This window comes from Mycteria americana, chromosome 25, assembly GCF_035582795.1.
Source record: "Mycteria americana isolate JAX WOST 10 ecotype Jacksonville Zoo and Gardens chromosome 25, USCA_MyAme_1.0, whole genome shotgun sequence".
Classification (NCBI taxonomy): domain Eukaryota; kingdom Metazoa; phylum Chordata; class Aves; order Ciconiiformes; family Ciconiidae; genus Mycteria; species Mycteria americana.
In genome coordinates this window covers 3,513,950-3,529,685 of record NC_134389.1, presented here as the reverse complement: position 1 = coordinate 3,529,685, position 15,736 = coordinate 3,513,950, and the positions used below count along the sequence as shown (strand labels likewise).

General features: G+C 41.6%; 1 protein-coding gene across 3 annotated transcripts in view; it reads left to right on the top strand.

Moving 5' to 3' along the window:
- The window catches only part of ASH1L (ASH1 like histone lysine methyltransferase), a 63,700-nt gene that overhangs the window by 9,884 nt on the left and 38,080 nt on the right, over nt 1-15,736 (top strand). For 2 of the 3 annotated variants that reach the window (XM_075525160.1, XM_075525161.1), the window contains exon 3: nt 6,461-11,210. In XM_075525160.1, the coding sequence (XP_075381275.1) occupies nt 6,461-11,210 (4,750 nt within the window). The remainder of the gene's footprint in view (nt 1-6,460; nt 11,211-15,736) is intronic. The other variant, XM_075525162.1, reaches the window with a different exon arrangement.

Below are 15,736 nucleotides of genomic sequence, written 5' to 3'. Positions count from 1 at the left end.
CTTGGTTTTATGATCTGCATGATGTAACAAGTAAGAGCAGCAGTAACAGATAGGGAAAATAGGATAAATGGCAAGAATTATAAATGTAGTTGCATAGATGCTATGTTTTAGAAGTGTTTTGTTACAGCATGCTCTTATTTCCAATATACATAGAAGTTTTGCTAACTAATAAAATGTTAGAATATACCCTCCATGATCTGTCTCCTTTTAGTACATGCCTACTGATTTAAAGCTGAAGTTCTTCTCTTCACTCCCATTTTTCTTGCACCTATCTGTGTTTCCTTATGAGTGCATATTTATCTCTCCCAGTTTCCTTGCACATTCCTTATGTAGCTTTGTGCAACGCTGCAACGCCATGCAATTCAGCAAGAGAATATAAGTCCCTGGAAATTAGTTAGAGTCCTTCCCTCACATGGGTTGTCTGTTCCTGGGGCTCCTGTTTCAAAGGTTCCCAAGGCTGAAGGTTTTTCATTTCTCTAGCCTGTGTCCTATTCATGAGGCTACCTGCATAAATCTGTCCTGGCATATCTCGTAAGGTAGAGCCTACCCAAAGGGAAGGAAAATTCCTTTATCTGGGTACTGAGACGATGTCTGTCTGACATACTCAAACCTTTTTCTTTCCCCTGGCATACCCAGACTTAAGCTTTCCTTGAGGAGGAGGATCTTCAAAGAGAAATAATAAATTATGCCCTGAAAGAACGTGTGCTGTATGTTATGAGTAATGACTAAAATTACTTTTTCCAGAGTCTACCATGCAACTGTGTTGGGCTTTTTTTTTCTCTGTTATAAACAGAAAGGCGTTTTTCATCAGCCTATCAAAGAAGAAATTCTCAAGTGGTACATTACGTAACTTAAAACTTCGGCTATGGCCTTTATTTGACATTCTTCCATTTCAGAACAAGCTTATTTCTAATGATTTCTCTAACTTCATCTTGAAAAAATTTGGAAGAGTAGATCACAGTTTGTCATTATACTGATGACTTTAATTTTTTCTTTTCTTTTTTTTTCTTTTTTTTTTTTTTTTCAACAACACTATATTGCAATGAGTTGAGTATTGGGCCATTCTGGAATATCCAGTCCTTGATCTCTCTTGATGTCCGAATTGAGGTGGTACTTGCAACTGAAAAGCTCTTCCTAGCAAAGAGAGGTGTTAAGTATGGAAACTTTCCTGTTGCATCAAGAGATCGTGCCCTGGGAATTTTTACTGGGGAGAATAATTAATATTTAAACTCAGGTGGTGACAGCATGGATTCTTCATCCTTGACATCTTTGTTTATATACTAGGTTTTTCTTCAAGAGATCCATTATGTTTCAAATGAAAATTAGAAAGTTGGGAAACAAGTATTACTGATATTATTAAATATTATGGATATTATATATGATATCATTGATACCATATCACTTGTTAATTCCAGCTACTCTAAGTGGAGGTACTCCTGCTCCTTGTCTGGTGAACAATCTAAACACGTAGTGTAGAGAAGCACAGATCCGTTACATTAAATTTGCATTACTTAAAATAGTTTCAAATCCCTGACTAATGATAATTCACTTTAGATACTCTGCTCTCTCTCTCTCTCTCTCTCAGATTGTACTAAAATGGTTTTCAAGTGGTTTAACTCTGTATGTTCCCTGCTGCCGTTCTAGCACTTCTGCTGTTAGAAATGATGGTTTACAGCATCCTACTGATTTCTAGCAAGTGTGATTAAAGTGTCTTTCTAGGAACAAATGGTAAATATGGTTTAAAACCATTGCACGTTCTGAATTTGATACCTGAGGGATTTTTTTTTCTTATTACAATGAAATAAAGCAAGTTTTCGCACTGCAAATTACACTTCAGAAAATGAAAGTGATCCCTTAATCTTTCCTTTCGATGGAGAGAAGGGGGAAAAAAGCGAATGTATGACCAGTTCGGAGCAAGGTGTAGCAATACTTTGAGCTGTGAAACTGAACCCTCTGTACTTTTTGAAGGAGAAATAAAGAATTTGAATGGAAATTTAGCACTTGCAGTATACTCAGTTAACCACTAAGGCACAAAGAGAAGTAGTGAATATCTTCTTCTGGGAATACCAATGTAAAAATTAAAATAGTAGGAAAATACTTTGCACTCCCATCTATGACAGCTATGCTTCTTTCTCAAGCTTACTGCTGAAAGGACTCTTAAAACTTGGGCAGGGTCTTCAGTTACGTTGGTAGAGGGTTTATCTCCATTCTGAAAGATGAGTGGGTTAGGTGAAGTGGGTAAATTGTATATTTACAATTTGTCCTCCAGAAATGTGTAGACAAAAAAGCTAATAGTTTTCTGAAGATAAAATCATAGAACAGAAAAGGGAGACCTAGAAATGGCAAAGATTCCCAGGTGTTAAGAGAAACAAAATCAGAAGTTACTGTAGTAGCAAAACAGTATTCAATTTGCTTTTTCACACTGAAAGTGAAACTTGGATATCTTTCTTTCAGAAGAGTGTCCTGTGACAGATAGACATTGCTATATGGCTACTGTACCTTTGCTAAGCCTGAAAACCTGAGCCTTAGACATAAATACAGTTTTTGCTTCTGCTAGTTCTAGCCCAACAGGTGTATGAATAGTTTTCCTGCACATGCAAGGTAAATGTAGCCAATGACATAGCAAGGTTGCATTACTAAAGTTTTAGAAAATAGGAAGGCAAGAAGTGATCTAACAGCCTGCTGTAATTCTAAAATAGTCATGGTAAAACAGTGCAGCAAGTTGGAACATGCCCTTTCGCTCCATCTCCTTATTTCTTTGTCAAACTGCTGAGTGGAGTATTCTGTAGTTCTTTCTATTGCCCTTGGTTATATAGGGAAGCTCTGCAGGAAAGTTTGCTGATGAAATCACAGCCACTAACTGAAAATTTTCACGCAAAAAAGTAACAAAGCTAAATAAGTGTTTTGTTTTCTTTCCTTTTTGAGTAGCTCAAGAATATTTTTCTGCAGGATCTGGGACATAAGTTTTTGTCTTAGACTACTTACACAAAGTCATTTTTTTCCTGGTAGTTAGCTAAAACTTGTTTTTAGAAAAGACCAGAAAGTCTTGGTGGTGAAAAATAAACAGCAAATACACTTTTACTCATTATTTAGGGAACTTGTGTAGAATATATTGATGCCACGACTACACAAGCAATTCCTGCTTCAGAATGCTTATTTGAATTATAGCCGGTGCATTGGCCAGAAGTACAAGAGCTAAAGTAATAATGGGTAAATCTCTGTATGTGTGTGTACATCTAAAAATCCTTTTTTCTTGCTGGTAGTTCTCAAGAGAATTAAAAGACAAAATTTTCATTAACAATCTGTTTTCTTCTAACTATTTCAGCTTTTGGAAGCTGAGAGTATCTTGCGTTTCCTGATTTGGTTCTAGTGTGAGAAGTGTGAATTTTATACCAGACGTGATAGGAGATATCCTTGTTCTTGTGAAAGATTATCTACACTTAAGCTTTTTGCAAATAAGTACCAATAATAATAACAACAGTAAATAATAATCTAGGAACGCTAAACCCTGAGATCATGCTGTAGTGTAACAATGAATACCTTTTGTATGTGCTTGTTTTCAGCACATACTAGGTGAGTTACATGGATGAAACAACTACAAGATGTTAGGGGGGTTGTTTTTTTTTTTTTTTTCTGTGAGTGATTTGTTAGTAGTCCTCACAAAACTGTCTGCATTAAAATCTGACTTTACGCTGTCTCTGGTATAAAACTGTGCATTTGTTCAAGTCAGACAGTGAAGTAGGGCTCTCCCCCCTGGAACCACCAAAGTGAAACACTAAATACGCTGCATGTAAGGCCAGCTTCCAGCTCCAGGAGCAAAATGACAACAAGAGACTAGATAGGCGTTTGCAGAGCTGCGTGTGAACGTGGCCACGCCAGCCCTTGAAGCTTTGAAGTGCTGTGCTCAGTGAAAGCAGTCTGTAACATGTTTTGGACATCGGATCTCTCCTTCCCATCTAATGGAGTGATTGTTTGCGCAATAGAAGTTATTTCGGGAAAGCATGGCACCTTTTTTGTCTCCAGTACAGTAGGACTTATCATGGCTGCTCCCCGCCTCCCAGCTGTATGTTTTGTGAGTATGAGGGTTGGGGGGAAGTTCCTGAAATGTGACGCTCCAGCATAATTTACATAAGATTGCAGCTGCCACAGAAAAGCTGGGCTAAGTGCCAAACTATTCTCCATAGACCACAGTCTCTTTTACACCACAGCTTTAAAACCAGTAACCGATACGACTGGTGGGTTTTGTTCTACTACTGCAGCAGGTTCAGAGACATCCGATCCCAACTGATGCTCATGGCCACCCTCCCCCAAAAGGAGAACTTTGATCAGTGACATATTACCGTTCTTGTGAAATCTTGTTTACTTTCTGGAAACACATTTGGGCTGGTAGGGCAGTGATCGTAGCAGCTAGTGAAATTGAGCTTCTGGTACATGAAGGATTTTAGTGTGGACCTAGTAAAGAAACAGGCAGTGATCGAGGCTAGTATGAGACACATGGGCTGATCTGTTTTCACTAGCTTTTAGGTAATTTTCTTAAAAATACTTACAGTTGGTCTGTACCACCACTTATGCTGTGACTGGTGCTGGTAGAGTTGTACTGATGTTGGCTTAAGCTGAGAGACTTACTTGATTTCCTCAGTATATGAGCAGTGTATTCAAACTCTGTTCTTCCATTGTTGCCTTCCATACAGAAAATTACCTTGTTATTCCTGAAGTTCATGGCTGTGCACTACTTAATTTTTATCATCTGTTTACAATAGTTTTATTCTTCCTGTATGATATTCCTTAGTGATAGCAATACCTCCCATTCACTTTAACAGAGCACAGAAAGGAAGAGTTGAATTCCCAAGTCAGTATTTAGGTGAATTTTTCAAATGTGTCTTAAGTCCACTGAACAAAGAAGATTAAAATTTTGTTCCAAAGTTCTTTTCAAAATTTTAAGACCATAGAAAAGAGGATGTAACTCTATGAAGCTAGTCATTCAGGTTGATCAGCAAGACTACTTTGATCCTATTTAGTTAAGATCTCTAGCACTCACAGTCTATCCCAGGTATGTCCAAGAGTGTTGGCTGAAGCGGTTGGATTCCGTGTTTGGAGTCGTGTCATGTGTTGTGCTGACTCAGTAGTTTCCACGTAAGTGCCAGGCCTGTATGTGGGCAGAAGGAAACATGCCTCTTGCTCCATCCTGGCAGAAGGGCAGCAGGCTAGGATTTGGAGTGCCTGTTTATGGACTGCAAGGGCTCTGACAGCTCAGGCAGCACATTGCCCAAGCAACTGCTTCCCATCTCTAGGAAACTGTCAGACTGAATCCAGCTTGCAGTCTTCTGTTTAAGTCATGCCAGTGTAGCTTACTGAACGAATGCTTTGTGATCAGCACCAAAGTTTGCTGTTTATCGAATTATTTCAAAGGAATCCAGGCTATATCTTTCTTCAGCATAATTAGATATTGGCCAACCATGAACATGATCAATCTAGTGCTGACTCTAATCAAGTACGGTAAGTACCATGCAATTGTCTTAATCATTTTTATTGCAGAGGGATGAATAGGTGTGGCATTGATGCCTTTCACTCTTTATTTAATGTTTGAGATAGTAGATCCCAGGAGGTTTTCAAATTGTTTGTATGTGTAATTATAAGGGATCAGAGTCTTCCATTCTTAGCCCCTGGTTGGAGTGAATGTATCCCATGCATTTCAGAGATGTGTTGGGCACTGTATGTAAAGAAGAGCGTCCTTCCAAAATAAAAGATTAATTTATTGAGATGTTCCTAATAGAATTTATTGAGGTAATGGGTATAGCAGTTTTGGTTTTTGGGTTGGGTTTTTTTTTAACCTTTACAGAATAAATTTCAAGTTTGGTTAGGTCAGAACTGAAAATAACTTTGCAAGTTTCATTTACTCCATGTGTGTTGTGTGTCCTGCTCCCCTGCCCCATACAAACAGAATAATTTGACTTATTTTGGTACTATCAGCAGTCTGCTGTGAGGAGAACCTGTTACTACAGTGGTTGAGGGTATCATGGGGGAAGACTGAGAAGCACTGACAGAGCTGTGCAGGGACAGGTTTACACAATGCTTGCCTTTGCAGTACATTGCTCAGCTGCATCTCAGTAGCATGTGAGGTCCTCAAGTGCTATCACATAGTTGGCCCAGTACATTATTGTTAATGGGTTTTTTTAGTAAACATTAACAGTATTTTTGGAGAATGTTTATAGTTGGGGGACAGAGTAAATGGTTTACACTTGAGGACTGGGAGGGAGTTTGGGTTTCCTTAACATCAGAAAAGCCTTAATGCGTCCACTGAAATATATTTGCTTTAAAATTAATAGGATCATGAAGTGTGTGTTTATATAGTTACCCTATTATCAAAAGCAGGTATTAATCATCTTAGCATGAAAAGATACTGTGTTACTCAGAGTCTTTGTGCTCTGTTCCTAAAGATTATTCTTTTATTAACTTCCAGGACCCTTCAAAGTCGTACAAGAAAGCTGGAGAAGTTGCAACAGTTGAATTACATGTGGAAGAAGGTATACAAGTAGAAACAAATCCTTTATCTAAGAAAGTTACCCCCTTGCACTCTGAAATGACAGATTATATAAAGTCATCTCCTCCGACTCTTATCAGTAGCCATAATTCTGACTTAAAGGATAGAACACAAATTAACGGAGCAACAACTGTAACAGAAAAATTGGCTCAACTTATTGCAACTTGTCCTCCTTCAAAGTCTTCCAAAACAAAGCAGAAGAAGCCTGGAAACGGAACTGTGTCTGGTTTGGTTAAAGACTCTGGGAAGAAGCTACCAGGAACCATAACTGCAAGTGGGTTAGTTAATAAAGATTTAGTAAAGAAATTTCCAGGATCTGGTATTGCTGTTGGATTGGTTAACAAGGACTCAGGGAAGAAGCCATTAGGGATTGGTAGTGCAGCCATATTGGTTAACAAGGACTCTGGGAAGAAGCCACAAGGGATTGGCCCATTAATTGGATTGGTTAACAAGGACTCTGGAAAGAGGCCACCAGGGATCAGCACTCCGACTGGGTTAGTTAACAAGGACTCTGGAAAGAAACAGCCAGTGACCAGCTCTGCAGTTGGATTAATCAGCAAAGATGTTGGGAGGAAACTTCCGGGTATCGGCACTGCAACTGGATTGACTAATAAGGAGCCTGTCAAGAAGCCAGTAGGGATTGGCACTCCAGCAGGATTGATTAACAAGGATGCTGGGAAGAAGTTGTTGGGAATAAACAGTCCTACAGGATTGGTTAACAAGGATTCTGGGAGAAAGATGCCAGGGACTGGCAATACGACAGTTCTAACTAACAAAGACTCTGGAAGGAAGACACCAGGGATTGGCAGCCCAATGGGACCAGTTAACAAGGACTCTGGGAGGAAGATGCCAGGAATTAGCAGTCCCGTGGGATTGGTTAGCAAGGACTCTGGAAAGAAGCCAACAGGAATCAGCAGTCCGGTTGGTTTGGTTAACAAGGACTCTGGAACTCTGAAAGCAGACTCCCTTATGCCTGCCTCGGAGCCCTTTAAGCTTCCTTGCAATTCAAACCTCAGTAGCCTTGAAAGCCATGAGACTACAGATTTACTGAAGGAAAATACTACTAGCAAAACATTTGAGAAGCATATTATGAGACAGAATAAAGAAAGTATTTTGGAAAAATTTTCAATTCGGAAAGAAATTGCTGATGTAGGCAAAGAGATGTTTAATGAAGGAATCTGCGTTCCACAGGATGGTTACTCAACCAGTGAAAAAGGGATTTATGAAACATCTAAGCATGAAAAACAGCCTCCAGTATATTGCACTTCACCAGACTTCAGAACAGGAGGTGCTTCAGATGTATCAACAGCAAAGTCCCCATTTAGTGCAGTAGGAGAGGGAAATCTCCCATCACCTTCACCCACCGTGTCTGTTACCACCTTAAACAGGAGCCTCTCAACAACATCTTCACAGTTAGCATCTAACTCGTTGCATTTAAGTTCCACAGCAGATCTCCTAGAAGGTATTTCAGATCAGATTGGCAAAACTCAGTTTTCTTCTGACAGTACACTTCTGAATATAAACAGAACATTGAACCATACTCTGAGCACTGATTTTAAAGGTGCTGATAAAGATTTAAATGATTCAAAAGCTTCTTATGTAGAAACTTCAAGAACTAGTCCTGCTACAGGGAAAAAGCCTATTTTGGCAGCTGAAACAAGCATTCATGCTACTGTCACCCCTTCAGTAGTTAGTTTTACAAGCTTGTTTAGTAGCAAGCAGTTCCTAAAGATTGGTGCAATAGCTGCATCAGATAAATCCTGCCAAGGAGCAAAAAATCTGAGTGCTACTCAGCAATCAAAACCTTTAAAGAAAAGAAAAGGAAGGAAACCACGATGGACTAAAGTGGTGTCAAGAAACACATGTCGACCTCCGAAGGGTCTGGAACTAGAAAGGTCAGAGCTTTTTAAAAACATTTCATACAGTGCACTATCAAGCAGTAATTTGGAGCAGGCCAAATTCTTGAAAAACATAGGATCATCTTCATTTGTGGAGCACGAATTTGTCAAGCATCAGTTGCCAAAACTGAATGAAGCTAATGGACAGTCTCTTGCCCTGTTGGCTGAGACTGACAAGCAAACTCAAAAGTTCTACAGCACTCACAAACAACCCTCTAGTTTGTGTATGTCAGATGATTTCTTACCTGACATGTATAAACCCAAAAGAGGAAGACCGAAATCCAAGGAGATGCCAGAGCTCGAAGGTCCCCCGAAGAGAACTCTAAAGATCCCAGCATCAAAAGTCTTTTCAGTGCAGTCAAAAGAAGAGCAAGAACCTCCAATTTTGCAGCCTGAAGTAGAAATTCCCTCCCTAAAACAGAGCTTATCAGGACAGCCTTTTCCTAAAAAGAGAGGGAGACCTAAAAGACAGATCAGGTCATCAATTAAAATGAAGCCACCTATTCTTTCTGTGGCACCTTTTGTTGGAACAGATAACTCGAGCAAGATAGAGTCTGAAAGCGATCAGCATCGAAGTGGGGATTTTTTTGAGAGAAAGGACCAGCTCCGAGGGCCAGAAGAAGTCCAGAAACCTAATATTTGTAGTATGACTGATTTGGAAGTAGACTCAGACAGAAAAGTTGCCAAGAGAAATAATGGACAGTTAATGAAAACAATTATTCGAAAAATAAATAAAATGAAAACTCTGAAGCGAAAGAAACTTTTGAATCAGATTCTGTCTAGTACAGTGGAACCAAATAACAAAGGGAAAGTGCAATCTAAACTTCACAATACAGTGTCAACTCTTGCTGCCACATTTGGTTCAAAATTAGGCCAGCAAATAAATGTCAGCAAGAAGGGAACAATTTATATAGGAAAAAGGAGAGGAAGGAAACCTAAAGCTGTCCTGAATGGTATTTTAACTAGCAGTTCTGCCAGTTTGACAGTTCTTGAGAAGTCTGCTCAACAAGCTCCTGGTACATCACTAGGACAAGTACTTCCCCATTTGCTGCCTTCAACAGCTAATAGTTCCGAGATTCTTCCATCTCCAGTTTGCTCCCAGTCGTCCGCAGTGAGTGGGGGACAGAGCCCTGTCAGTAGCGATGCAGGGTTTATTGAGCCCAGCTCAGTGCCGTATTTACAGATACACTCCAGACAAGGAAGTGTTGTTCAGACACTTGCAATGAAAAAAGCTGCTAAGGGAAGGAGGAGATTATCTCCACCTACGTTGTTGCCAAACTCTCCTTCTCACTTGAGTGAGCTGACGTCGCTGAAAGAAGCCACTCCTTCCCCAGTAAGTGAGTCTCACAGCGATGAGACGATTCCCAGCGACAGCGGAATAGGAACAGATAATAACAGTACTTCAGATCGAGCGGAGAAGTTTTGTGGGCAAAAGAAGAAAAGGCATTCATTTGATCATGTGTCCCTTATTCCACCCGAAACCTCCACCGTTTTAAGTAATCTAAAAGAAAAGCATAAACACAAATGTAAGCGCCGCAGTCACGATTACCTTAGTTATGACAAAATGAAGAGACAGAAGCGAAAAAGGAAAAAGAAGTATCCTCAGCTTCGAGGTAGGCAGGACCCAGATTTCCTCGCCGAATTAGAAGAATTAATAAGTCGATTAAGTGAAATTAGAATAACCCACAGGAGTCACCATTTTATACCCCGAGATTTACTGCCTACCATTTTTAGGATAAATTTCAATAGTTTCTATACCCATCCTACTTTTCCTTTAGATCCTTTGCACTACATTAGAAAACCTGATTTAAAGAAAAAGAGAGGCAGGCCTCCAAAAATGCGGGAGGCTATGGCAGAAATGCCTTTCATGCATAGTCTCAGCTTTCCTCTCTCCAGTACCGGGTTCTATCCTTCTTACGGCATGCCTTATTCTCCTTCTCCCCTTGCAGCTGCTCCCATAGGCTTAGGTTATTACGGAAGGTACCCTCCAACTCTTTATCCTCCTCCACCTTCTCCTTCTTTTACTACTCCCCTACCACCACCTTCCTACATGCATACAGGCCATTTGCTTCTCAATCCCACCAAATATCACAAGAAGAAGCATAAACTTCTACGGCAGGAGGCTTTCCTCACGACAAGTAGGACTCCGCTCTTGTCAATGAGCACGTACCCCAGCGTTCCACCTGAAATGGCTTATGGCTGGATGCTTGAACATAAGCATAGACATCGCCATAAACACAGAGAACATCGTTCTTCTGAACAACCGCAGGTTTCCATGGACACTATAACGGCTAATAGCTCTTCTAGAACAGTTCTGGAGTCCTTGAAGCGCTACAGATTTGGCAAGGAGGCTGTTGGTGAGCGGTACAAACATAAAGAGAAACACAGATGTCACATGTCGTGTCCACACCTGTCACCTTCCAAGGGTTTGCTAAGCAGAGATGAACAGTGGGTCAGGAGAGAGCCTTCGGAGTCTAATTCGTTAGCACTGGGATTGCAGACACCGCTACAGATAGACTGTTCAGAAAATTCCCCAGGTCTGTCCCTGGGGGGATTTACTCCAAGCTCAGAGCCAGCCAGCAACGATGAACACACAAATCTTTTCACAAGTGCAATAGGCAGCTGCAGAGTCACAAACTCTACCAGCACCAATGGACGTAAAAAATTAACTGACAGCCCTGGACTCTTCAGTGCACAAGACAACTCGCTAAATCGACCTCTCAGAAAGGAACCCTTGCCTTCTATTGAAAAGGCACTGCAGCCACTGTCAGGTAAGGGAGTTATAATTGTGCGTACTTTCCTATGAGTCTTGCTCTTTTTTGTTGTACCAAACGTGTGCTAGAAAAGGAGGGCAAGTATAGCTTTGACTTTGTAGGAATCTCTCTGTGTTGAATTTCAGTAGTACTCTTGCTTTTGCTCTTGAGTGTCTCTATTCCATGAAAGGGCTGTTTCTGTGCAGCATTTGGTACAGACTAACATAGCGTCTCCTCCAGAACTGCTTGTGGGATTGTGTAAGTACCTCTTCCCACCAGATTTTTCTTGCTGTGTTATAGCGGTATATAAAGTTATGGTAAGGATGCTTTCTCGTGAAAAGGTCTTGTCTTTTTCCTTACAATTTTAACTTTCTGGAGAAACGAGTTAAAATTTCTCATTATTTTTGATACTTTAAAAGCCATGTTTCCGTTTGGTTGGTTTGGTTTAGACTAGCTATTGCTATTAGTATTGTGAATAAGATTTCCGTTTAAGAAAATGTTTCCTTCTTCTTTTGTAACTCCATTTTAGTTATTTTGATAATCTCTACTACAGTGTAGCTTTTGATCCCTGACTTGAGGCCTCTAGCCATACCTCAGAATAGCTGCTAAATGATGCTGGGAATGCCTAAGACCAGACCTTGTAATGACTGCTTTATTCCTAGTTGAGAAATTCATCTTAGGTAGTCTCAAGCAAAACTGAACCAGAACTAGCTGAGACTGTATACACAGAAAATTGCAGTGACGCTGACAGCGCTGTTTAAGGAAAAGGCCTCTACTCCGAAACTGTGAACTTTGTCATTTGCATAATATTAAGAAAAAAAAATCTAATGTGAAATTTAGGACTCAAAGAAACTATATTATACATCACTTTCCCTACTGGCTTAAGTGTCACTTCATGCTGTACTTCATTATTACAATTGTTGTGGGAATAGTTTTCACGTTTTATCCACTTCTGTCTTAATTGCCATGGCCACGTTAGTGAGACCACATAACAAAGGTAACCTGCAAAAGGCAAAAGTGCAGCTTGTCCTCTTACTTGCTCACTGCTGATGTGTAAAGGAAGTCTGATAGCTTCTCCTCCCTCCCTCCAATACTTGCCTACACTCTCCCTTGAAATTTAAATCATTTGTCCAAAACCACTTGTGACTAATGTTTCACAGACCATGAGCCGAGCAAACAAGCAGCTGCCGGTAATGAATAATACCTCCTCACGTTCCTTACTCCCGTCTTCCTCCTTTTCTTGTGATACTCCCGTTCTGATGCTTCCTGCCACCTCCCTGCTCTGACTATGTGTACAGGGAAGGGTTTTTTCACTTTGTTTTGGCATTTGGGGGTTTTATGTTTTGCTTCTTTATTTTAAGGGCAGTTGGAAGTGGCTAGATTCTTTTACAAGTTCATATTACTTCATACTATTTCATATCACTAAAACTACTCAGGGTGGGGGGGAGTCAGGAGAAAGCAATAAAACTGTGAGATTGCTTCTCCTGCAGCGATGGAAGGAAAAATTCGAAGTACTAGGTCACCAAAAGGCTTAAATTTGGCTCCAAGGAGTGAAGAGTTGGTTGTGGTAGCTCGTGCAGTTCTGGGAATTTCCTGAGGATTTCCATTACAGTGAATGATCTGGCTTGGGTTTTTACGAGGAACAACCTAACTAAGGGAAAAAGTAGAGATGTTTTAAGCTGAAACCTGCTCGTGAAGGCTCGGAATCACTCTCCCTCTGACAGTGCGTTTGACTGGTTCTTCCGATGCGATGTTCAGTAAGTGTATTTCCCACGATGGAAACCAGTTGTTTTTATTGTGAGACTGGCTTTCAGCTCAGTCTTCATCTCATTCACAAGGAGCTCCTAACGCCCCACATCATGTGCATGCAGTATATCTGAAAACTTAAAACTGCATCTAGTGAAAAGCCCCAGTAAAGTAAAAAGGCTGGCTTTTTTTTTTTTTTTTTTAGAAGATCAGTGTCAAGTTGCATATTGTGTTTTGTTTTTAATGGTAGTGCTGAATTGTGACTGAAACTATTACCATGAAAGACTTCAATGTTTTTGTGTACTTCAGAAATCAGCACAGATGGAGAAAAAAACCTGTGGTGCATCAAAGATTGTTTATTTATTAAACCAGATACAATTTAGGTGTACAGTAGAGAGAACACTAAATCAGAGCAGCTAAAAGGCGTAGTCAGAGGCCAGCATTGGGGAATGCCTTCCAAGATCGTTCTGTATGATCCGTAGGGGATATTCATGATATTTTATTTCCAAGTATCCCCTGTGGAAAATACGCTGCTTTTCCATAGACTTGTAAACGTAAACCTTGCCTGGTTGAATTCACTGACAGATTCCCTCTATGATACTAGCTGATGCTAGATATTTTCAGAGGTTGCCTGTGTCCAAGTTGTACTAGAAAGGTGCGTGTTTCAGCCAGTGGGACTCTAGTGAAGGTCAGTCTTTCACAGAAGCTGAAGTGTAGATAGAAGTTCACGTGCTGGCGGCTTGTTTAATACAGACAGCACGTAGACACGGTTGTGCCAATGGAGGTTGCGAGGCTCTAACATTTTGCCTTTAAGATTTTTGTAGGATGCTGTTACCTGTTCAGCTGAAGTTCGCAGTGGTCTTTAGTAAACTTTCACAGCTTCACACCACAAGTTACTTCAAACTGATAGCTTATCCCAAGCTGGTCTCGGTGTGCTGCTCTCAGTTCCTGGAAGGAAAGGGAAAGGAAAATGAAATCAGCCATTTGGTGGGGATCGGTGCAGCTGAAAAGTCTTTCCTGCCTCCATTCCACCTGGAAATAAAAGGAGAGGTTTGAGGCATGCCATCGCAGCCTGGCGGGAGATGCACGCGCCCTTCCGGCCGTTTAGACAGGAAAAACCCGCTGTGTCCGGGGCGAGCGTGTGGGATCTCCATTGCCAACCTGCGGATCCACGCCGGGCCTTGACGCCCGTGGAGGCATCCGCGCCTGCCTGCCCCGCGCTGCTACGGGGGAAGCTCCGCTCGCCCCGCCGTCGGAGCGCTGCCCGCAGCGGTGCTCCGTGCCCCCGGCGAGCGGCGGGCGGGGCCGGCCCGCGGCAGCCCGGGGCCGCGCCGGCGGGCAGCGGCGCCCTCTGCCGGCCGCGCCGCGCCGCTGCCTCCGCCGCGGGAGCAGCCGCGTCCCGCTGCGCTGCCGGCCGGCCCGGGAAGCGCGGGGTCTGCCGGCCCGAGTCCCGGGCACTGCCCGGCCTCGGCGTGGGGCGGCGGGAGGCTGGTGCTGCAGGTGCCGGTGCAGGTGCCGCAAAGGCCCCTCGGGGAGCGCTGGCGGGAAACCGCGGGCGGTGAGCCGCCGCCGAGGCGGCACGAAGGAAACAAGCGCTAGGTCTGTGCAAGGAAGACGACCTCCAGGGTACGAACATCACCTGTCAGCAGCGCAGTTACTAACAGCTTTGCCGTCCTCCAAATTCCTCTCGCTTTTTTTTTTCCTTTATAACTTACAGCCTATTCCTGCTTAGAACAATTACTCCTGCTGTGTAATTCTTCTTCTTCTCTGAGGTCCCAGGGTATTTGTGTTAATCTGCGCTTTGTGAAATCAATGCATCTTGTAGTTTCTTAGTAGAAAAATTCATTAGGGGATAAAAAACAGTTGACCGCTCTTTCTAATATTAAGCAACCATGTGTAGTCTCCCTGCACAGCTCCACTGCAGCTTCCTTTTTAGCTGCGTGTTGTGGGAACAGGCAGTACAGAAGCTCTCTTTAAGAGCCCACCAGCACCATCTCTACATCAGGATGCCATGCAGGAAAATCAGAAAATCTTCACCAGGAATACGATTTGCAACTTGGGACAATGTCCAGCCGCCTTATGATTGTGCCCTCGTTGAGAAGAATTGATGAAAAAGAAAATTATTCCTCTGCCTCGTCAAGAAGTTAGAATATTTGGAAAAGTGACACTCTTTGTTTCCTCTATCAATCAAACATATGTTAGATGTTACACCATGAGCTAATAACACCCATGATAAAAAAAATCCAAACTTTGAGGCAAGGATCTTGAAGGAGATTTTCCTAACGATTTCTGGTAAATCAGTTTGGTGCATTCCAGGTGCATTCTCCCATCGTCTTACACCTTAGGATTTCTATTCATGCATCGAAGCAAAAACGGTCATTTGCATGGGTGCTAATTTGTGGCCTTGATTTAGAGCATAACTCCAGTGGCCCGCTCTCTTGTTTCTTTGGAGTCTGTTAGTAAGGAAAGAGATCAGAACTGAACACACAGCACTAAGCTAATTTATCACAAACGGTATTTCAAAGGGAAAGAATGAAAGTCTATTTTTAAGTATGCATTCTAGATTTTATCTTCGAGAGATTTTCATGATGTGCATATTCTCATTGCACACTGCCATACGCATTTTGCCTGCCTAGGTTTTTATACTAGTATCTGAATTTTTAATATCTCAGCATTTTCATAATTGCAACACACAGATTTTTCTATGACATTTTGACAAATCCCACAACCTTTGCTTTCAAGAGTAATTGGGGTTCTCTAAAAGTTTAAGTTTTAGGAAAATAAAACAAGTTACAGTA